The sequence below is a fragment of the Schistocerca americana genome, chromosome 2, assembly GCF_021461395.2.
Source record: "Schistocerca americana isolate TAMUIC-IGC-003095 chromosome 2, iqSchAmer2.1, whole genome shotgun sequence".
NCBI lineage: Eukaryota > Metazoa > Arthropoda > Insecta > Orthoptera > Acrididae > Schistocerca > Schistocerca americana.
The window spans coordinates 268,436,376-268,461,157 of record NC_060120.1 but is presented as its reverse complement, the minus strand read 5'-3'; the positions used below and the strand labels follow the sequence as shown (position 1 = coordinate 268,461,157).

General features: G+C 43.1%; 1 protein-coding gene across 2 annotated transcripts in view; it reads right to left on the bottom strand.

Moving 5' to 3' along the window:
- LOC124593687 (cytochrome P450 6k1-like) overlaps positions 1 to 23,104 on the bottom strand; it is a 60,352-nt gene extending 37,248 nt beyond the window's left edge. For both annotated transcript variants that reach the window (XM_047131989.1, XM_047131988.1), the window contains exons 1-4: positions 22,672 to 23,104; positions 11,410 to 11,734; positions 3,947 to 4,187; positions 1,171 to 1,392 (exon numbers count right to left, since the gene is read on the bottom strand). In XM_047131989.1, coding sequence (XP_046987945.1) covers positions 1,171 to 1,392; positions 3,947 to 4,187; positions 11,410 to 11,734; positions 22,672 to 22,982 — 1,099 coding nt within the window. In that variant the 5' untranslated portion in view covers positions 22,983 to 23,104. The remainder of the gene's footprint in view (positions 1 to 1,170; positions 1,393 to 3,946; positions 4,188 to 11,409; positions 11,735 to 22,671) is intronic.
- Positions 23,105 to 24,782: the final 1,678 nt, after the last annotated feature.

Here is a 24,782-nt window from a genome sequence, read left to right as displayed (position 1 = left end):
TTACCCCTATTTGATTTTGTATTTATAACCCTGTATTCACCTGACCAAAAGTCTTGTTCCTCCTGCCACCGAACTTCACTAATTCCCACTATATCTAACTTTAACCTATCAATTTCCCTTTTTAAATTTTCTAACCTACCTGCCCGATTAAGGGATCTGGCATTCCACGCTCCGATCCGTAGAACGCCAGATTTCTTTCTCCTGATAACAACGTCCTCCTGAGTAGTCCCCGCCCGGAGATCGGAATGGGGGACTATTTGACCTCCGGAATATTTTACCCAAGCGGACGCCATCATCATTTAACAATACAGTAAAGCTGATGTAAAGCAAAGACATATAAGAACAGAAATTTGCCCAGCAGAAGTGGACATCATTCTCTAAAGAAAGAAGCTCACCAGTAACAAAGACAGAGTTCAGTTTCACGGGAATACAGATTTAGAGATGTTGTTTCAAAGTGAATGATGGATTACGGAAAAAGTCAAAGTGAAGAGAATGGATTAGTTTGTTGCCACAGAAGGACGCTGTAAATTAAGTGGACTTATAAGGTGAGAAATAAGTAGATCCTCCAGTAAATCGAGTTGGAGTAGAAGATGTGAAAAACACTGGCTAGAAGAAGCGACCGTACGACAAGATATGTACTCGACATTAAGTAAAAATTTTGTACGACGAGGAATCATAGAAGTGATAGGATAAGACACAGACTGCAATATATCTAACAAGTAATTATGCCACTCTGAGTTGAAGAAGCTGGCAGAAGAGAGGAAGACGTGGTACATCACGTTTAAACAAAACGATGACACAAAAAATAGAATAATTAACACACGATGTGTCTGTCACCGAGGCTAGGCGGCACAGAGGTGTGCTGAACAACTCTATAATTTTGTTATTCAATGTGCAGTACCAATTAATATAGTATTTGTTTGTTTTTTATGTATGTCATTCGTCTCTTTTCGCAATTCCTTCACGTAAGCTTTTGCTAGCTTTAAATATTCGACCTTTTGCAGTTTGCCTTCTCTGCTCGAATCCCAGCAGTTATTAAAACGCCAGGTATGTGAGGGTAGAGTTCATAATATAGAACCCACAGTGGGACATTCAGGATTAACCACTACTATACTAAAGTAACAGATCAGACACAGAATGCTATCTGCTGTGGGGAGGCGAATTCCTTACCAGCAACCACCATGTCCAGGTACCGCATCTCCTGGAGTGCTTCGTACGTGATTTCGCCACCGTGTCGGCTGAGTACTGCGTCTACCTCGACTCGCGCCTTGGTCTGCACTCCTGGGTTCATGGCCAGCTCGTGCAGGCAGAAGCTCATCGCCGTGGAAGTCATCTCGAAGCCGAGTGCGAACACTATGTGCAGCTGCGCTGCCATAAACTTGTCGCTGATTTCTGAAGCAGAGGGGTGTGCTCTCCATATCTCTAGTAAGCGCAACACCTGAGGGAGGGCCCTCCTTACTTGGGAGTGACACACATCGAAGGCACAGAAAAGTAAAACTCTGTGCGCAGCAGAGACTCGAATTAGGAACACCCGTAATGTGCACCAAAACCAGTCTTTAAACTGCTTACACTAAGCTAGTCCGTCCTCCCATAGAATACTTACCGCACGGAATTCAGAGAGGACACCAAACGCACAGAGGTGTCACACAAGTAAACGTGCTTTTAGTGTACTAACAACTCGATAATTCGCCACACACGCTGATGGACAGAGGGGTTCGTACTCCCACTTTCTGGAGCCTGCGCGTAAATGTTACTCAGACTGAACAATGAAATTTGGTCAAGGCTCAGAAATGCAAAGCATAAAGAAGTTTTAAGGTAGTCTAAAAACTAAAATTGGTGCAGGAAAATGGTATGAACAAACTTATGAACGTAGAAAGAAAACTGGTTAGATGCTTACTTGGCGCAAGGACGGCATAAATAGAATACAACACGCCATACCTAAAAAAGAAATCTAGGATCAGCTAGGAAGCCAAATACAACCCACTGCATAAAAATGAAGTAGAATGAATGATGACGTACTGAGGAAGCAATTATCTAGTAGGTTCTGAAGCTTAAAAAACAAGGGAATGGCTGTTACCCACACTGAATGACCTCAGAAAAGCAAATATCAGCATGATGGACACACCATACAGAATTTATTTATTAAGAAGTTCAGAAAATTTTCTTCAGGGACGAACAAGACACTAGAAGAAAACCCATAACATCAAATAGCTCCGGAAGAAGACATCAGAACGTGCGAAACGAATTTGAGTAAGTGCAACAGGACTCCATTCAGCAAGAGTTGAAGTATTGATTCAACGTGTTCTGTAAAAGACCTACTCGAAAAATTAATTAGTAGTATTCGAGGAAACCAAGTACTTATAAAATTTCGAGTTACGCCTAAATACAATAGTTACAAACCTGAAATGTTAATACTGTTTGTAATGGAGGAATGACGCGTCTTGCTGAAAACTTGTTTAACAGTTTCAGTATTTTCCAAATCATTAATCAAAGTTTTTAGTTTAGATGGAAAACAATAATACATGAAAATTCATCAAATATTTAAACTTAAGTTGTAGCTTACATACTGACGTGACAAAAGTCATGGGATACCACCTAATACTCAGTGCAAAAACCCAAAAGACGTAAAAGATGACTCCGTGAGCATTTCAGTTTTAAGCGACACAGCTCTTATTTCTTTGTTTAGCAGTTTAAGTATTTTCCAAATCATTAATCAAAGTGTTTAGTATTGATGGAAAACAATAAAACATTACAATTCATAAAACATTCTGACTTAAGTTGTTGCTTACGTACTGAGGTGACAAAAGCCATAGGATACCACCTAATATCGTGTCGAACCTCCTTTTACCCCGGGTAGTGCAGCAGCTCGATGCGGCAAGGACTCATCACGTGGTTGAAAGTCCTCCGCATAAATACTGACCCATGCAGTGTTACGCACTATTTGATATCTCGATTATGTCTCATAAATATTCGATGATATTTATGTCGGGCCATCTGGTTAACCAAATCATTCTCTCGGACCGTCAAGACTAATTGTGGGCAGGTGACATGGCGCGTTGTCATCCATAAAAACTCCATCGTTGTTTGAACGACTGCAAATGATCTCCAAGTAACGGAACATAAACATTTCTTGTCAATTATCGGTTCAGAGGAACCAGTCCACTGCATGTAAACACAGCACGCACCATTGTGGAGTCACTACCAGCTTGCGCAATGGCTTGCTGACGACCTGGGTATCTCGATAAGTGCTGTCTGAGCCACACTCGAAACCTACCCTGTTCTTATGCATTGAAATCGGGACTCATCTGATGAGGCCACAGTCTTCCAGGCGTCTAGGATCCAACCCATGTGGTCACGAACGCAGGGAAGGCGCTGCAAGCGATGTCATGCTTTTAGCAAAGGCATTCGCATCGGTCGTCGGCTGCCATAGCCCGTCAGTACCAAATTTTGCCGCAAAGTGCTAATCGATACGTCTGACAAACGTCCCACATCGATTTCTGCGGTTATTACGCGCTATAGCACTGATAACTCTATCCAAACACTGCTACTCTATCTCGTTAAGTGAAGGCCGTCAGTCACAGCGTGGTCCGTGGCGAAAGGTTATGCACGAAATATGGTATCCTCGGCACACTCCCGACACTGTGCATCTCTGATTATTAAATTCCCTAACGATTTCCAAAATGGGATGTCTCGTGCGCCTAGCTCCTACTACAATTCCGCGTACAGAGTCTGTTAACTGCCGTGGTGCGGCCATAATCACGTCGGAAACCTCTTCACATGAATTATCAGAGTAAATAGGACAGCTCCGCCAGTGAACAGCCCTTAAATACGTCACGTACGCGATACCATACCGCCAGCAGTACATCGCTATCCCACGAGTGTTAGTTATCTGAAGGCTGACGGCACTTCTGCGAGCTCATAAGTGTGACACACAGTAAAGACCAACCTATAGACTCTCCTTCCTCCGTGACCAGGAGCCCTTTCTGTTTCAGCGTCATCATCAGGTGAACTAGGTCATCGCGGAGGACTTTATTCTTCACCCTGTACTGCACAGTTTCCGCTGAGATTCTGTCGAAGAACTCCGTCACGGCCGTAGAAAAGAAGCTCATCCCGGGGAGAGCGGCAAGTGCTGGCAAAATCAGGAAGAGAATCTGCCGAAATGCATTGGTGGCCGAAGTGTCAAACACCTGGAAAAAAAATAAATACATCAATCAGATTCTCGAATTACCTTTATCAGTTATCCTAGAAATGATATCAACCAATCGTTGCGTACCCTTCCTTTGAGAAAGAAAAATAATTAGTTTTCCTGTCGGAATACAAGCTCGTAATACACTGCTGGAAAAAAGTTAATACACCCATTCAGAGTTTTGTAGTTCACTCACTATTTATTGTTGCAACTGGGCATATGGAGTATATGAAATGACTACATTTACATACCACATAGCATAAGCGGTTCTGAGGTGCCATGTATCGATCCACGCTGAAACACATATAAGAGTACTTAGTGTACCCTCGACGGGTGGCAATTCAGGCGCTGACTCTGGCATCTAGCCGATTGTACAGATGGCGAATACTGTCCTGGGATACGTTGTGACTTGCCTTCTCACCTCGTTCACGTTGTGTTGTGGTCTCCAGTCCACAGACTGGTTTGATGCAGCTCTCCAAGCTACTCTATCCTGTGCAAGCTTCTTCATCTCCCAGTACCTACTGCAGCCTACATCCTTCTGAATCTGCTTAGTGTATTCATCTGTTGGTCTCCCTCCATGATTTTTACCCTCCACGCTGCCCTCCGATACTAAATTGGTGATCCCTCGATGTCTCAGAACATCTCCTACCAACCGATCCCTTCTTCTAGTCAAGTTGTGCCACAAGCTCCTCTTCTCCCCAATCCTCTGCAATACCTCCTCATTAGTTATGTGATCTACCCATCTAATCTTCAGCATTCCTCTGTAGCACCACATTTCGAAAGCTTCTATACTGCTCTTGTCTAAACTATTTATCGTCCACGTTTCACATCCATACATGGCTACACTCCATACAAATACTTTCAGAAACGACTTCCTGACCCTTAAATCTATACTCGATGTTAAAAAATTTTTCTTCTTCAGAAACGCTTTTCTTTCCATTGCCAGTCTACATTTTATAACCTCTCTACTTCGACCATCATCAGTTATTTTGCTACCCAAATAGCAAAACTCCTTTACTACTTAAAGTGTCTCATTTCCTAATCTAATTCCCTCACCATCACCCGACTTAATTCGACTACATTCCATTATTCTCGTTTTGCTTTGTTGATGTTCATCTTATACCCTCCTTTCAAGACACTGTCCATTCCGTTCAACTGCTCTTCCAAGTCCTTTGCTGTCTATGACAGAATTACAATGTCATCGGCTAACCTCAAAGTTTTTATTTCTTCTCCATGGATCTTAATACCTACTCCGAACTTTCGAACTTTTATTTTGTTTCCTTTATTGCTTGCTCAATATACATATTGAATAGCATCGGGGATAGGCTACAACCCTGTTTCACTTCCTTCCCAACCATTGCTTCCCTTCCATACCCCTCGATTCTTATAACTGCCATCTGCTTTTTGTACAAATTGTAAATAGCCTTTCGCTCCCTGTATTTTACCCCTGCCACATTCAGAATTAGAAAGAGAGTATTCCCATCTACATTGCCAAAAGTTTTCACTAAGTCTACAAATGCTAGAAACGTAGGTTTGCCGTTCTTTAACCTTTCTTCTAAGATACGTCGTAGGGTCAGTATTGCCTCACGTGTTCCAACATTTCTACGGAATCCAAACTGATCATCCCCGAGGTCAGGTTCTATCAGTTTTTCCATTCGTCTGTAAAGAATTCGCGTTAGTATTGTGCAGCTGTGACTTATTAAACTGATAGTTCGGTAGTTTTCACATCTGTTCTGTAAATTCGTTGACGAGTCGCACGTGTCACTTCTCGTCATATCATATCCCAGATGTGCTCGACTGTCGACAAGTCCGGAGTTCGTTTTGACCATAGAGGTTGCTGCACGCCTTGCAGAACACGTAGAGTTTCACCGGCAGTGTGTGTGGGAGAGCATTATCCTGCTGGAACAACACATCACCTTACTGTTGCAAAAACGGAAAGGAACGGGATTAGCAACATTCTTCCCCTACCGAGCGCTGGTTAGCGTCCCCTCAAAAATCACCTAAGCTGAACGAGAGTTGTAGCTTGTCACACTTCAGATCATGATATCTGACATGGGGCTAGTGTGTCTCGGACGAATGCACTCTAAGAGACAGCGCTCACCAGGTCTGTATCGTACGTGAAATCGACGGTGACATAAGTGCAGCCAGAATGTGCTTTCATCGCTGAAGACCAGCGCGCGCCATTCCATCTTCCAAGCGAACCTCTGATGGCATCACTCCAGCCACGCAGTCTATGCTGTGGCATGAGTGGAACAGCTAGAGGTGTGCGTGCCCGTACTCCCACTGTTAATACCGAGTTTCAACAGTCCATGTTGACACGTTTGGGCTCATAAGTACTCTTATTTGTGCTGTGGTAGCTGCACGATCTGCCAATGCTGCTCTTACAATACGAAAATCCTGGAGATTGTCTGTGCTGGTGGACATCCAGAACCCAAGAATGTTCAAGTGAACATTGAGGCCAGCATCGTTGCACAACCGACGCATCACCTCCAACCTCTGTGGCCGAATGGAGTATTGCGCCACTTGGACGGCCACAATTTTTGTTCTTTCCGACTCACCCAGTTGGCTGTAGCAAGCATGAGTGGATCACCGTAACATGGTTGTCTGCTTTCTTCACATGTCTGCACCACACTGAGCCTTCTGGCTGTGAGATTTCCATTTTGAAGGTAGACATAGATGGCGCTCTGGTAGCTGTACCAATTAGCTCTCTGATTGGCGGACCACTTTGATACCATTATCACTACATCTACTAGTCCCCATACTGGCATGCACCGCCATCGGAACAAAATCCACGTCGTCTTTCCCAGTGTACTAATTTCTCTTTCCGGCAGTGTATCTTCTGACAAGAAACTGTAATGCTTAAACTACAATGACGAACTATGCTATGTATATGACAAATGGAAACCGTTGAGAATGTAAGTTCTGGTGAACTACGAGTAACAGTGCAGACTGATCACATATAATTTCAGGTGAACTTTCAGTAACAGTGTAGATTAGTCAAGCAGTCACGACTGCAACATTCAGAATGATAAGACACCCAAAATGTGATAAAATCAGATAAGTATCATATCTCCCCAGTCATAATGAATTAAGATATTCGCCTGCAGTAATGATTTCTTCGTCTTTCAGTATTAAAATTACCGATGAATGGTATTCCTATTTCGGACACGGCACCCTACTCTTTTTATGTAAGACAATACAAAAGACACTATGTGATCAAAACTATCCGGACACCTGGCTGAAACCGACTCACAAGTTCGTGGCGCCCTCCATTGGTAATGCTGGAATTAAGTTTGGTGTTGGCCGACGCTTAGCCTTGATGACAGCTTCCGCTCTCGCAGGTATACATTCATTCAGGTGCTGGAAGGTTTCGTGGGGAATGGCAGCCCATTCTTCACGGAGTGCTGCAACTGAGAAGAGGTATCGATGTCGGTCGGTAGGTTTGGCACGAAATCAGAGATGCAAACATCCCTAAGGTGTTCTGTCGGATTTAGGTCAGGACTCTGTGCAGGCCACGCTATTACTGGGATGTTATTGTCGTGAAACCGCTCCGCCACAGGCCATGCATTATGAACCGGTACTCGATCGTGTTGAAAGATGCAATCGCCATCTCCGAATCGTTCTTCAACAGTGGGAAGCAAGAAGGTGCTTAAAGCATTAACGTAGGCCTGTGCTGTGGTAGTGCCATGCAAAACATCAATGGGTGCAAGCCCCCTCCATGAATAACACGACCGCATCATAACACCACCGCCTCCGAATTTTACTGTTGGCACTATACACACGGGCAGATGAAGTTCATCGGGTATTTGCCATACCCACACCCAACCATCGGATGGCCACATTGCGTACCGTGATTCGTCACTCGACACAACGTTTGAACACATTTTAATCGTCCAATGTTTACGCGCCCTACACCAAGTGGGGCGTCGTTTGGCATTTACCGGCGTGATGTGATGCAGCGTCAAAGGTAACCGCAGCCACGGTCTCCGAGCTGATAGTCCATGCTGCTGCAAACGTCGTCGAACTGTTCGTGCAGATGGTTGTTGTCTTGCAAACGTCCCCATCTGTTGACTCAAGGATCGAGACGTGGCTGCACGATCCGTTACAGCCATGCGGATAAGATGCCTGTCATCTCGACTGCTAGTGATACGATGCCGTTGGGATCCAGCACGGCGTTCCGTATTACCCTCCTGAACCCACCGATTCCATATTCTGCTAACAGTCATTGGATCTCGACCAGCGCGAGCAGCAATCTCGCAATACGATAAACCGCAATCGCGATAGGCTACAATCCGACCTTTATCAAAGTCAGAAACTTGATGGTACGCATTACTCCTGCTTACACGAGGCATAACAACAACGTTTCACTAAGCAAAGCCGGTCAACTGCTGTTTTTGTATGAGAAATCGGTTGGAACCTTTCCTCATGTCAGCACGTTGTAGGTGTCGCCACCGGCGCCAACCTTGTGTGAAAGCTCTGAAAAGCTTATCATTTGCATATCACAGCATCTTCTTCCTGTTGGTTAAATTTTGCGTCTGTATCGCGTCATCTTCGTGGTGTAGCAATTTTAATGGCGAGTATTGTAAATCGCCATTATCGCAAAAGTCGATAAACGCTTCATACTCGGTGATGAAGTGGATCCAGTAGCGTGGGGTTGTTTTAGAGAAGTTAGGGCTAATCAGCATCTGTGTCTGCAAGACGGGGCAATTTGTAATTGATTTAGCAGTAACCTTTTGATTTTGGACGAAATATAATTGAGATCTACTTTAGCCTACAAGTTGTAGATGTATTATGAAAGCAATATTGTAGCTACATGTTATAGATGGGCAGTGATAGTGAAAATGGAAACCTAAAAGCAGCAGATTTGTTGATTTTGTACCTCACAGTCCGTCCTTACCACTATAAGCTATCTCATTGCAATAAAATACTGTGCGCGATTGGGAATGTAACAGAATTGAGCGCGTGTGTGTGTCTGTGTTGATTTAGAAGTTTTCCTAGTCGTGTATCATCAAGTACGTGGCTTAGTTTAGGATAGGGGAATCTGGCGAGGGAATGGGGTGAGGGAAGGTAGAGGTGAAACGGCAGGGAAGAATGGGAGGGGCAGGGAGGGTGGGGTAGTGGGGGTCTCATGTCGTCAATACAATCTCCCCTACACATGAATATTGGCGACCCAAAAGCCAGAGGTCAATTTCTATCCAAAGTCGCCACTGCATCGCTGCTGCATGTTTCGTGGCTCAGCTTTTGGTGGGCTACAGTACATCTTTGGGCGTTCGGTTTTCCCTATCACGCGACAATAGCTGAGCCTGGCACAGAACAGACTGCAACTTCCCTTGGGTCGCATTCCATCTGTCCATTCACAGAGTGCTATTGCGGCACTCAAAATCCCCAGCCGGCATGTGCGACCGTCAGTTTCCACTTCTGTATCAATTTTCGTATCATCTTTGAGTGTAACGACAGTACCTGACACTGAACAATTCGTTTCCCTAGATATATGTTACGTTCCGTTATGACCTTTGCACAGTTACCCTAATTTACACACAGAAACACCCTGAATACGTATCTCGTTTCTGCAGCTACTGTGAGGAGCGTTTCTGAAAGCAAGTTGGTTTTATTCAGGATTCCAAATTATTCCCCACTCTTTTGGCTGTTACTCTACTAGGCGACATCAGAGCCCGTGTCTTTACTGCATCAATAACGCCCCCACCATCCACGTACTGCTTCCGGCGGAGTGCATCTTTCATTGGGCCGAACAGTTGGAAGTCAGAAGATACGAGCTCCGTGCTGTATGCGGGATGAGGAGGAACAGTCCAGTGACGCTTTGTGAGCATCTATGCAGACTTGTGTGAGGCCTTGCGTTGTCATGGCGGACGAAAAGTTAGTTTGCATTTTTGTGGCAATGAACATGCTGAAGCCGTTTCTCCGGATCCCTTGAGAGTTGCTCGTCGCACCATGAGGTAGGTCATCAAAAAAATAACCCCTTCAGAGTCTCAGAAGTCCGTAGCTATGAGTTTACCGGCGTGTTCGGTTCTGAAATTTTTCTTCGCAGGCGAGATGGTATGGTGCTACTCCATGCACTGCTGTTTTACTTCTGCTTCGACGTGATGATCCCGTGTTTCATCACTAGTGACAATTTTCGTCAAAAATTGTTGCTATCAGCCTCGTAATTCGCAAACAATTCCGCAAGATGGTCGTCCGTTGACCCTCCATAGATTGCCGTTATGTTTACGGTTCGAAGTGATGAACCCCTCTTTCGTCGCCTGTGACGATATTCGACAGCAAACTGTCACGATCAACTCGTAGCGCTCAAGCACTTCCACACGGATGTTCCTTTGTTCCTCCTTATGGTCTTTTGTTAGGCGACCAGGAACCCAGCGGCCACACATATGTAAGTTCAAATGGCTCTGAGCACTACAGGACTTAACATCTGTGGTCATCAGTCCCCTAGAACTTAGAACTACCTAAACCTAACTAACCTAAGGACATCACATACATCCATGCCCGAGGCAGGATTCGAACCTGCGACCGTAGCGGTCATGCGGTTCCAGACTGAAGCGCCTAGAACCGCACGGCCAAACCGGCCCGCCATCTTTAAGTACCCCATCTGGCGGACGAGTGTGTCGGCACTACCAATAGAGACGTCCAGTTGAGCAGGGAGGTCTTTGTGATCCGTCTATCAACTCGAATGAGAGTGTCCGCAAGTTGCAACATTGCAGGAGTCACAGCTGTGGGCGGCCTGCCGGGACACGGACGATCGGACAGGTTTTGCGCGATCTCGTTGCGATTACAACAGACGCCAGTCCGTGCTTTTGTCCTCTAGTAGGTCTCCGTAGACACACTGCAAACGCCTAAGAATATTTGCGATGCTCTGGTTTTCCGTCAAAAGAAAATCAGTAACAGCTCTCTGCTTGGAACGAACCTCCGTAACAGATGCCATTTCGAAGGGGCTACCTATAGCGCTACTATACACTGGAACTTCATGGAACTATGGGGGCTGAAGAAGGAATATTCTACAATGTCCCACAGCAAATTCCTCATTTTTTCATCCGGAACTATTCGAGGAAAAAATGCGTTGCAGTACTCATTTAAAGGCCTTTGTACAATAGCGCTTCATGGCTGTCCTGGACCGTCGTTAACTGTGTACATTCCCTGCTTCCCCTGTCTGGCCCAAAGCAGCTTGTGGTCTCATTGTACCCCTACGTCGAAAGACACAGTAAAATACTCGCCATGCTGCTGATGCGACGGAACTGCGAGTTGGCGTCATCAATTGCGCCACACTCGATTCCGAAGGCGTACACTCCGATGACGTCAGTGGTGAACGAGGTGACCAGACCCTTGAGCTCCACTTCGCAACCGGGCTGGCGCCGGATGGCCGCCTCCACGGACTTCTGGAGGTGCGAGCAGCACTCCTGCACCATGAAGAAGACGCGGCGCGTGTGGCCCACCGAAAACACCTGCGACATGCGGAGCCGCATCTCCTTCCACATGGAGCCGCCCATGGTGCACAAGTGTTGCATCATCGGGTCCTTTTTGTATTGCGGGAAGTTCATCCTGAAACAGTGCGAAGAGACGTTTGTGAGGTATCACGTGTCTGAGACGCTTTCCACATTTGTTATACTGAGCAAGGTTGAGTTTAAGTCCCGTGTTACTGTTGGTGGACATGACGGGATAGACAGCAAGCTGGTTTGAGCCTTGATCAGCTACGCTGTTGTAGTCTTAGTGAGAATTTGGGGCACTTTGCATTCAGGGCTGGTTACTAATAGGGGTTTATAGGGCAGCTACTCTGTTGTAATTGTAATGAGAATTTGGGGCACTTTGCATTCAGAGCCGGCCACTAATAGAGGTTTACAGGGCAGAGTGAGGCAGTTTCAGGAAGAAATTTTGGGATCTGATTTTCTTTTCCTTTTCGCATTAGGAAACCATAAGTTTTTATAGGTTTCCAGCCCTACACTACGCTGTGACACTAGTACCTTTATTTCCATCCTGTTAATGTTCGTCTAGGTATACTGGTGGTTTAATGGATGTATGAGCACTTAAAAAATTAAATTAGAGCTGAGACTGCATTGACGAAGTCTTTGTGGCGACAATGCCGCATGTTATGTTGGATAGTCATCAACAGACATAGACGTAGCTACAATCGTGTCCCAAGAAAAATTCTGACGTGGCATGCCGTTTATATACCAACAAACCTGGCGGCCTTAATCCAGCTTAAACTTCGCAGAAGCCATAAAGGACTAATGTTCTCTCTGTCAAAGCCCCGAGGAATGTGGACGGCGCTCTTTAACATTATGTGTGCTTTAAGAGTCTGTGCGTCCAGGTTTCTCAGGTGTGGTAGCCACAAATCCTTTTGTTAAAAACTAGGTTCCTAAAGTTTAAAATCTCACGCTTATAACATTGTACCCTATTATTACTACTGCTATATACGTATCACGAATGACGAAATTCCATCGACACTCTTTGCACGTCTACAGTCTCCTACCGCTCTCTCCTTATTGAGAAGTAATACAGTTAATCATTACAAAACAGAATAAGAGTACGCTTCCTTCAGGCATGTCGTTCTCCAGCTAATACTGGTCTGATGCGAATTCCCCAATTTGGTACCTGAAGTAAGGTCCTTACGTGAAGGGCTGTAGAATGGTAAGTAGCTATCCCCAGAACACCCACTGATGGACATATCCGAGGATTTTATTGCTATAAGTAGGTTCATAGGACTTCCACAGATCTAAAAATACTCTTATGAAGTATTTGGTGCATATAAATGCATGCGTTACAATCTTCAGCAGGTTCGTATTTCCTACAACAGAATTGTATTTCATGAAGCAGCGGACAAGATTAAGAAATTGCCTGCATTTGAGAACCCAGACAGGAGGGTGATTTGCCATATCTCACAGTGTCATTTCTTCAACATTGGTCGTGTGGTCTAGAGGTAGCATCTCTGATCAGTAATCAGTACCTCCTGAATTCCGAGTTCGAGCCAAGACAGTGCTTAAATTTGAAATGAAAATCATTACCATTGGTGAACGAAGATTTCCATTGTACCCTACTCTTGCCACCGGTGTTCTCGAAGAGAGCAGAGGAGCGAACAGAGGTTCGGGGCCGCGAGGAATTAGCCGAGCGGTCTAAGACGCTTCAGTTATGGACTGTGCGGCTGGTCCCGGCGGAGGTTCGAGTCCTCCCTCGGGCATGAGTGTGTGTGTTTGTCCTTAGGATAATTTCGGTTAAGTACTGTGTAAGCTTAGGGACTGATGGCCTTAGCAGTTAAGTCCCATAAGACTTCACACACAGTTGAACAGAGGTACGGGGCACCTTCTACCCTCTGGGACAGGAAATTGCCTCTAATTGATGGAAGAGTCTGCAGTGATCAGCGGCACGAGGACGTAGAAACCAACGGAGACCACTACATTAAAAGCATACAATCTGTATTCACAAGACAGGAGACCTATAATTAAGAAATGATTATAATGGTCATTTGCTGACAAAAGATTTTGGTTTGGAATGACAGGAGTTCGACGCGATAATAAAGCTATAAAATCTAAAAAGGAAAATGGGAAGGCTCAGCCAAACTATAGGGCATATCAGAAAGTACTCTACAGCCTCGAAAATTCGTCCAATCTTATTCGTAAGACTTACAGACTTAGTCGTGATTACACCGTGAAGGAAAATGTCAGGTTTAGACTGTTCTGTAGGAGGTCAGGGAGCCGGAATCCAACTCGCAACTGAACAAGTAACGCCTGACACGCTGCAGCGGATTTTCAAGAAGTCTATCAGGGGTTGCGAAGTGGTGTTGGACACTGTGGCTGGCCTTTCTAAGCACCCATTTCATCGCATTCCTTCTGGGCACTGCTCAATCTACTAAGTGTATTCACTTCCCACAAAGTGTGTCAGTTACAAATGGAGCGTATGCTGTAAGATCAGTGGTGGGGAACGACCCTCTTTCAGTCTTGGTTCAAACAGCTTTACAAGTGACAAGTGAACACCAAACTGAATCGACCACTGATCTGTCATGATGTGGTCGCATACCCCTTTTGCACACATCGTTCTTGATTCAGTGAAACGTTCTCGTGTTATCGACCACTGATCTGTCATGATGTGGTCGCATACCCCTTTTGCACACATCGTTCTTGATTCAGGGAAACGTTCTCGTGTTATTGCTAGTTCTTCCTGTTCCCAGTGATCGTCAGTGTCAAGTGAGAACCTAACAGTCAGGACGGAAATTGCACAGTGAGATACATATTAAGTTGTGTTCACTGCATCAGTATTCTCTTACTGTAGTTGATTCAACAGAATGTCACAATGAGCCATGACTTTATTTTAAAAATGTAAGTAAAAGGAAATCTTCGTCGTGTAGGAAACTCTTCAGGTCCATAGCCTTGTTTGGAGTGCTATAGCCGTTGGCCTTATCATCAATAATATTTTCCATGCACTCAACAACTTTCTTTTGGTATTTAAAATACTGTGATTACGCTCGTCGCTTTTAAATTCCAACTGATGTGCTGAGGGCAGGTAGGAATACGATTCTTCATTGTCTAACCAAGAACGGCTTTGAGTTTATGAGATGAGGAAAAAGGGAAGAAATTCCTTCCGAGTTGCTGATGAAAATACGCACTTGCTCATTGCCCATCACACAACACGCAACAATTAAATTTAACTTACGTGCATACTAGTGAATCCAGGAAGCATTTACGTACATCTCTTTAATTCTTATTTCAACTCGACTTTTGTGGCCCCTCATAACAGGACCACTATCGTAACACTGAGATCGTTTTTCAGGCGTCTCATTGGCTTTATTACCTCTAGCTCTCAGAGAACAGCTGCCGGTACATCGTCTGCACTGTAACGTTTTGGTCGTACAATGGATATAAAATCTTTCGTTTATTTTCGTCTGTAGCTCATACCGAATTATTAGGATGAGATATGCAAAATTTTCCATCAACTTCGACAGCGAGGAAATTCGTCTTCGACCACTTCAGATAAGATTGAGGCATACCTCATAACCTGATTGAGGGGATTCATGTTGAACTGTTTTGGGCAGGCCTAAGATAACTCTATTTTATGATTTTTCAGGGTGCAGCTAGAAAATGCGCTCTTGTTCTGACGTTAGATTAATTACAATACAGATGGTTCCCGGGTTCTCGGGATTTTCTGTTCCGTCAGTGCCCTTAAGGCAAGCTGGAATTGGCTGCAAAATTTAATGCAGTCTGTCAGTTTACTCAATATAATACGGATTGTTTACACATTTTCATTATATATATTTATATTAAGGCGATAAGCGCTACTAGTTGGTACTTAATGTCCACTATCCCTAGCATTGGAATTTGACTTAAACCATTTAACTGTTTTTCACTGAAACTATGTTTTTTTAGCTTCGCTTGAAATTTTTTAAAGATTTTAATACCTCTCTCAGTCCAGGTGCTATCAGTACTATTTGTAACTGGGCAAGTGAAACAGAAAAATCTTTTTTTCACTTCACATCCGAAGCATCGCTCAACTGCATTGTACATTGCAGTGTTAAAATTGCCTGTATAGCCTTGCCTGAATTTTGTTCCAGTACTTGACTGAAGTTTAGATGGGGTAGTGGTGCCCCAATTTCCTTCACTTTCATCCAATGCTCATGTTCAATATTTTTCTCATAATTTGCACAATGAACTGTTATTGTGCTGTTTTCTGACTCGTAGTATATTACAGTTATTCACAACATAGTAGAAACTAAATGAAAGGAACATACTTCGCGCTTGTTTTCCTTTAATCATTCGTAAACACTCATTAGTTGGTGAAACTTATGTTACCGCATCTAACTCTAGCGAGACATTTTCAAACTTATTCTAACAGGGGATTAAGTAGGCAATAGCAGAAACAAAAAACACCATCTGAAACACTATCAAAACAACAATACTAAACGTCGATTAATTATTCGTCAAAGCTTAAGAGAGATATGCAGAGACAGGGGTTAGTTAGCAAAGTTTTATCAATTCTGTTCATTCTCTATCAATGCAAGCAGTTGCACGTGAAAATTGTGTGGAGGTTGGTAGCACACCTTTAGGCTGAAAGATAACAGCCTACGGGTAGCCCGCAAAAGCTGTGTTCTTTAGAAGCACGCGCCGATCCTCTTCTACACAGAACTAAGCGGCACTTCAAGGAGCAACCTTTACCATAGCTACTACCTCTTTGAAAACCATTGCTTGATATCACATGTCCAAGGTTCAAAAACGTTGACCGGTGATATTAAAATCCGTGTGGAAAATATGCGAAATACGTTCTGATAATTCAAACTTCGTAATACGAAGCTGAGTATTTTAACGTATATTTTGGAGCAGCTCCACCACAGAGATTTTAGGTACGAGCCGCGCCTGATACAGAGTAAAATAAATAGTTCTACAAATCTATGGAAAAAGCAGAAATACGAAGTTTCACAATGAAAGTGTGAGGACTTTGTTAATTACATGTATCATAGACCATTTGAACGATTCTTTTATCGAAGTGGCGTGGAACGAGTCAGTTTACAGGGTGTGTATACATGATTAATGTTAAACATTAATGAATACATTATCATTTGCAGTCTACTCATGTAACTACCTTTTTTGTAGTGGATACCAGATTTTAAGAAGAAACTTGTCAATGCAATAGAAGGAGTTGTCCTGGAGAAATGATTTCAAATTATATTTTAAACTTACTTTGCTACATCTCAAAAGATTTTAGACATTTTATGTCGTTGGGCAAATAATCAAATATTTTTGTGGTGGCAAACTGAACTTCTTTCTGAGCCGCAGGAAGCTTTAACAATGGATTAGAAAGTTTATTTTTCACTGCAGTGTTGTAGGTAAGGATTTTTTGATCATCTCAAATTGTGCTGGATTATTTCTGACCAATTTCATTAGTGATTATATCTATTATGACGGCCTAGCTAAAATGATTAGCTCCTTGAAAAGGTGCCTACATGACACACTTGGGTGAACACCAGATACTACTGCTCGCTTTTGTGCAATCAACAGTTTTCGACCCAAAATTTAACCCTGTGGGACCCCCTTTGTGGACTTCTTCTCCCAGTCATTAAAATATTCTACCTTTCAACATAATCTGAATTATTGGGCACACCGTTTTGCACTCTCTTTGTTAAGTATGATGTGTAAAGCCATCAATTCCATAAAACTTTGGTTTTTCTAAGAGATTAACATGCCGCCCTTAAAGAAATTATTGAAAGGTAAAGCGCGATAACACTTGGAAAGAATGAAGAGGAAGCGATACAAAAATCAGTATACACATTTATAAGCAGAGATGAACATAATATCTATGGATATCCATGGGAGACGAGAAATAGCATGTAGACTAGCAAAGAATACAACAGTCTGACTGGATTAAATATTATGAAGGACTAGGGTACAATCCACAAGCCAAAGAACAAGATAAAAAATAACTGTCCCAAGGAATAGACTTACATACCTGATGGAATTGAAGACAGTTATAAAAAATTGAAAATAAAGACCAAATTCAGAATTAATCAACCACAGAGGAATTTGGCTACAATTAAGAATGCTACATACCTTTAACAAGCGCTGGGTAAAATATGAGATACCACAGGAATGGAAAATAACCAAGGTCACTTCAGCACACATAAGAAAAACGGAAGAAGTAATACATCCAACTAGAGCGGTATACGTTTTTTTGGAAAAATCTTCCAAAATCTGCAGTAAAGTAATAAATGAAAGGCTCAGAAATTCCTTGTATATAATTTCAGTGAAGGAATAAGCAGGTGTCCTAAATAGAAGGTCACACAAAGATGGTGTTTTCGCAACGTAACAGATAATATAGAAAAGACGGGAATCTCATCTAGAAACTCACCTAGCATTTCTGAACCAAGAACAACCGTTTCACAGAATTCGCAGAGAAGAGCTATGGGCGATAACGGAAAAACGAGGAATGCCTGAAGAGCCGACCCATTTCGAAACATGGCTGTATATGAGCACAAGAATTAGAACTGTCACAGATAAAGAGATAGCACATGAAATACATGGAAATCAAGCAGTTAAACACACTCGTAGCTTCTCACCAACATTATTCAATATCTTTGAAAATGACATGATCAGAGAACAGAAAACAGACAGAATATCATAAGGCATAACTATAACGAGGAGTAAACATATCAGTGCGATGTTATTTGCAGATAATCAAGTAATTATACAAGACAGCGAAGATAAATTACCAATGGCTTGCATAAACTAAACTAAATAAGCGCAAGCTACAATCTTCATTCAACACAAACAAAAATAGTATTCAATAATGAAGCGGTAGAATGTGTAGCCCGTTCCCATTATTTAGGATGTGACTTACCAGATGAGCAAAATATCGATGTACAGAAAGAAATTAACATTCACCGTCGTATATGTGGCGCAACAAGATGAACACTTAAGGATAAAACAAGAAAGGAAAACAATTGAAATTTTTGAAAGTCATGACAGTATACACTTTACTACAAGATGTGGAAATTGAGAAGCTGAGAAACATATACAATTTCTAATATTTGTGAAAGGCTGCACTAAATAAGACAAAATTAAAAACGAAACAATAAGGAAAGAATTAGGGATGGAACCCTTAAGCCAAAGGAAATGCAATGAAAAAAAGAAAAACAGAGAGAACAAGCACTTCTTAGGCCGTCACAAAGAATTCCTAAACTAGGGTTGGCATATAAGCAGTGAGGAAAGAGAAGTATGGGAAGACTGAGGAAGAGATGGTAAGACAGGAACAGACCGTAGGGAAGCGGCAGATGAAGGACAACGTTTAGTTATACAAAAGAGAGAATTACGATTAGCGTGAAACAAATCTCTCCTGATACAGTGATACGTTATTTAAAGACGAATATACCATAATTGATATCAAAGGAGTAAATAGTTGAAGCAGTCACCGTCAGAGATGACATAAACAAGGGAGTCAAGGAGATAGGCAAGGATGCTGTATATCTCCATCACTGTTTCGCAATTGATAAGAATAATGAAGGCGACGATTTTCGTTTGGTAATAAGATTTTGAATATAGCAGTAAGCGAACATTTTAAGCTGACGATCAAGTAAAGTGATAAACAGAAAAAGGCACTAAAAGCCGTGGGGGACATAAGACGCACACTAGAAGAGAACATACGTCACCAGCAGAAGTCTGCTGGTATAATGCATGAGCCTTGATTTGAGAAAGAACTCTCTGAGAATGAACCTCTGGTCCACAGCATTATGTGAAAGTCCATGACAGAGTATGCAAAAAAACTTGAAGGAGTGAATCGAGATATTTAAGTGATTGAAATGTGGTGTTAGCGAGTTATTGTGACAGTTAAGTAGACTGATAAGATAACAAATGGCATGGTGCTATGTAGCATCGTCGAGGAAACTCTTACGTGGAGAACACTGTAATTTAAATTAGTTTGCATCTGACGTTTAAGGAACAAAGTTGTGACGTTGTATCTGCGAGCACCGTCCTGTCGGCACAGCACTTCGCTCCCTGCGGGGATAAAAATCGCTTTAAAGTCTCTATGTGCCACAAAAACAAAACAAAGATAACAAGACGTATTCATGTTACAGATTTCTACTGTGTTTCCTAGCATATAAAATATATGTCCTTCACTTTAATTAGAGGAAGATACAGAAGTTTTGCTTTTTCTAACGTAGAAAATTTTTCTGTCTGGTAAATAACTTAAAGCTCATCACTTTATATATCACAAACTGTTGAACCCACTGAAATAATTTTCGTTTCATTAATTTCCAGTTACATAGATAGACAAAGTATCTTTCCAAAATTTCCTATCGCATTGTGTTTACTACGTACCAGCTGCGGAAAATGGACTTTTTTATTTTATTTTATTTTTTAAATCAATATTTTTAAGGCTTTGGCAGGACTGTTATTGATATCGAATGAAACAAAACGTTTTTGTAACAGATTACTGTTTAATTTATTTCCACAACACGTTTCAATGCTTTGAGACACCATTATCTCCCAATAGCTTCCGCAATAATGGTTTTCTTTTTGCTTTATTTTATTCCTAGTTTGAAATTATATTTCTATTTATGCTGTTTCCTTGCGCAAGTCATTCTTTCGACACCATCTTTGTCGACAATGAGTGGCAGTTTATAAGTGATGTGTTAAGACTGTGAAAGGATCCTGTGATCACTGGAGGTATTCTATTTTACTCCTTTTAATTGCAATTTTACATTAATGTTCAGTTTTTGGTGAAATATATCAATAGAACCATGTTCTGGAGCAATGTTTTGGTTCTGTGCTGCACAGTGCCACAGGTTTCTCCAAAATCGTTAAGACTACACACGTAGGTCATATTAATATAAATAAATAATCCTGATGATGGAGGTTTGAACCTGTGAAAAGCGTTGTGGAAATAATGCACGACTAACGTATCTTAATGTGTGTAAGAGGATCAAAGATCTGTTCTTAATGTTAATTAGGATTCTATTTCCGTTTCTTGCCGGAACAGGAGAAATTTTCGCATCCGGGAAAGTTTTCTACTAGAGAGTTAGCAAGCATGATGCTCTGCGCAGCGAAGTGGCAACAAAGTGGGAATCGACAATGGTAGCAAAGCTGCTAGTGCATCGCTGGCGGGAGTAATCCAGCATGCACGGCCTCGAATCGCAGCTACTTTAAATACAACTGCAGAACACGTGACAGAATGAAAAGACATTAGTTAATGTGTGAGACGATAACGTCGCAGTTACTAGGAAGTGCGTAGAGGGCAAACAAAGGACAGAAAGACGGAGATTGGAATATTTTCAACAAATAATTGAAGACATCCTCACGCAGGAGGATCTTACTAACATTACGCCGTTTGAGTCTCGTACAGATTCCCATATGGAGGACATAGTAATAGACATCCCTGGGGTTGTGAAGCAGCTGAATGGGTTGAAAATAAATAAATCGCCAGATCCTGATGGGATTCCAATTGGGTTTTACAGACTCTACTGCACTGGCTCCTTACTTAGCTTGCATTTATGGCGAATCTCTTGCCCAACGTAAAGTCCCGAGCAACTGGAAAAAAGCGCAGGTGACGCCTGTATATAAGAAGGGTAGATGGACGGATCCTCAAAATTACAGACCAATATCCTTAACATCGGTTTGTTGCAGGATTCTCGAACTTATTCTCAGTTCGAATATAACAAATTTCCTTGAGACAGATAAGTTGCTGTCCATGCATCAGCACGGCTTTAGCAACCACCGCTCCTGCGAAACGCAACTCGCTCTTTCTTCTCATGATATCTTGCGAACCATGGATGAAGGGTATCAGACGGATGCCATATTCCTTGACTTCCGGAAAGCGTTTGACTCGGTGCCCCACTGCAGATTCCTAACTAAGGTACGAGCATATGGGATTGGTTCCCAAATATGTGAGTGGCTCGAAGACTTCTTAAGTAATAGAACCCAGAGTGATGGTGAGTGTTCATCGGAGGTGAGGGTATCATCTGGAATGCCCCAGGGAAGTGTGGTAGGTCCGCCGTTGTTTTCTATCTACATAAACGATCTTTTGGATAGGGTGGATAGCCATGTGCGGCTGTTTGCTGATGATGCTGTGGTGTACGGGAAGTTGTCGTCGTTGAGTGACTGTAGGATGATACAAGATGACTTGGACAGGATTTGTGATTGGTGTAAAGAATGGCTGTTAACTCTAAATATAAATAAATGTAAATTAATGGAGATGAATAGGAAAAAGAATCCCGTAATGTTTGAATACTTCTTTAGTAGTGTAGCGCTTGACACAGTCACGTCGATTAAATATTTGGGCGTAACATTGCAGAGCGATATGAAGTGGGACAAGCATGTAAGGGTTGTTGTGGGGAAGGGGGATAGTCGTCTTCGGTTCATTGGTAGAATTTTGGGAAGATGTGGTTCATCTGTAAAGGAGACAGCTTATAAAACACTAATACCACCCATTCTTGAGTACTGCTCGAGCGTTTGGGATCCCTATCAGATCGGATTGAAAGGGGATATAGAAGCAATTCAGAGGCGGGCTGCTAGATTTGTTACTGGTAGGTTTGATCATCACGCGAGTGTTAAGGAAATGCTTCAGGAACTCGGGTGGGAGTCTCTGGAGGAAAGGAGGCGCTCTTTTCGTGAATCGCTACTGAGGAAATTTAGAGAACCAGCATTTGAGGCTGACTGCAGCACAATTTTACTGTCGCCAACTTACTTCGCGGAAAGACCACAAAGATAAGATAAGAGAGATTAGGGCTCGTACAGAGGCATATAGGCAATCAATTTTTCCCTCGTTCTGTTTGGGACTGGAACAGGGAGAGAAGATGCTAGTTGTGGTACGAGGTACCCTCCGCCACGAACCGTATGGTGGATTGCGGAGTATGTATGTAGATGTAGACATGTTACTCTGAGATGAAGAGGTTGACGCAAGGAAGGAAATCGTAAGAGGTTGTTGAATTATACTGTTCAGGAAACTGGTTAAATAAAAAAAAAACTATTAATTTACAGTCGCTCATTTGTTGGTCGAGACTTTACCTGTCGTGAAAATGTCCAAAGTCTCCGACAAAGATTCTGTTGATGAGGTTGACGTCCCTCAGAAGAAGACACGGCCTCGTCATGAGGTAGAAGCCTCCGAACGGCAGTCCCTCCAGCTGGTGGTAGACGCGGTCCAGCGCCTCTGGGAGGCATTCCTTGAGGAGGAACAGGCGGCGGGTGTTTCCAAAGAAGAGCTGCGGCCTGGGGTGCGCGATCCCCAGTTTCCTCCAGTGCTGGTTGACGGAGTACAGGTAGAGGAGAAACAACGCGGCAGCCACTGCGAGCAGCACCAGACTGTACCACAGCCACATGGCGGGGCAACGTCTGCGTCTCTCACTCACCAACTCGCCGCCGCGCCGTCCCAGCGACGCAAGCTACTCGGCTGCCGCAGCCGTGAACTGACCTCACGGCAGCCGCAGCCGTTACTGCTTACTGCGTCTGATGTGCGACCAGCACAGACACAGCAGATAAGGAAGTCGCGCCGAGTGGTTCGACCTTCAGCGGGGCGGTGACGTAGCGTAATCGCGAGGCGAGCTGTTCATCAAACACCGTTGCCCCAGGCGACTGTCACGTGCCAGACGCCACCCGGTTTTGACGCTGCTGTGTGTTTTACTACTTTGCAAGTCCCGCATGTACGTAAGTGGATCATTTGGCGAATGGGACTTTTAAAAAAGCCTCGTCGCGTGACCGCGGAAACATGCGAGCGGTCCAAGGTGAAGCAGAGCGAAGCTGTTAATACGTCTTACGTGAGCAGCGCAGCCTCGTAAACGCTCCGTTCTCACACCCGACCAGACAGCACAGCAAATTCATCGAGGACGAACGAAAGATATTTCTAACGGAAAACTCCTACGTAAAGTGTCAAACACTGAAGCAACATCGGCTACTACGCCACGGAAGACAACGCAGGTGTTTTTCACGAATGATGCTACCGACACGCCATAGAAAAGGGAAGATCAAGAACACCTATAAACGAGTGTTTGCCAGGCTCCAGTGTCCAGTGCCTATACGTTTTATAGCAGGATGCGGGATTTTGTATGTCTAAAATTTAATGAGGCCATTTCAGAAGGAACAACAGATGTAGATGAGACAAAAATATCGATTATCTCCGTCAAGAGTATTGGAAGATTGTTCTTTTACTTCTGTAACATTTAAATCTAGAATCTTACATCCAACCTGGAGTACATATCGTGGAAGTTATAACGTTATTTTACAACGTTATACGTGAGAAGCAGTCGATAAATGACGTTTAGATTACATTTTTCCAGAATGTATACCTAAATATTACCAAAACCAAAAGACTGTTTAGGACAGAGATACACTACCGGACAAGAAAAATGAAAAACCCAGAAGTGGAGGAGGTTCAAATGGCTCTGAGCACTATGGGACTCAACTGCTATGGTCATAAGTCCCCTAGAACTTAGAACTACTTAAACCTAACTAACCTAAGGACAGCACACAACACCCAGCCATCACGAGGCAGAGAAAATCCCTGACCCCGCCGGGAATCGAACCCGGGAACCCGGGCGTGGGAAGCGAGAACGCTACCGCACGACCACGAGATGCGGGCAAAAGAAGTGGAGGAGGAAACTAAATGAAACTTACTGCGTTGAGGGGGTATGTCATCTTATTTCGGTGATGATAATGCTGAGTCAAATTGATGAATAATATCGCGGTTTGAGCTCCCTTTGTGAGTATGGCGCAGCACGACCTCTAGCCTCGATGGATACATTGAATCGGTTGGGATGTACGTCATAAAGCGCTTGTACTTATAAACGTCCTGCTCAAAGAGCAGCTATAAATAATGTTTCTTCGCGGTTGTAGCAGCTGATATATTATTTTGTCATTTAATTATGGAATATTTTGATATTTTTTTTCTTTCTGCCTTTTATACATATTATTCCTCGTCCTCTGGATGGATGTTGAAGTATTCAAGCGAATGTAATACCTCATGCCAGTTTTCCGATCTGACAGATATCGCCATTATTTTTTTGTTTGATACGTTATAATTAAAATTTTTACCGATGACGTTGGTTCTAATGCGCGTAACAGACAACGCGCTAAACCATAGCCGTTACATATGTATTTATTGCGTTAACTGACTGTTCTGTCGA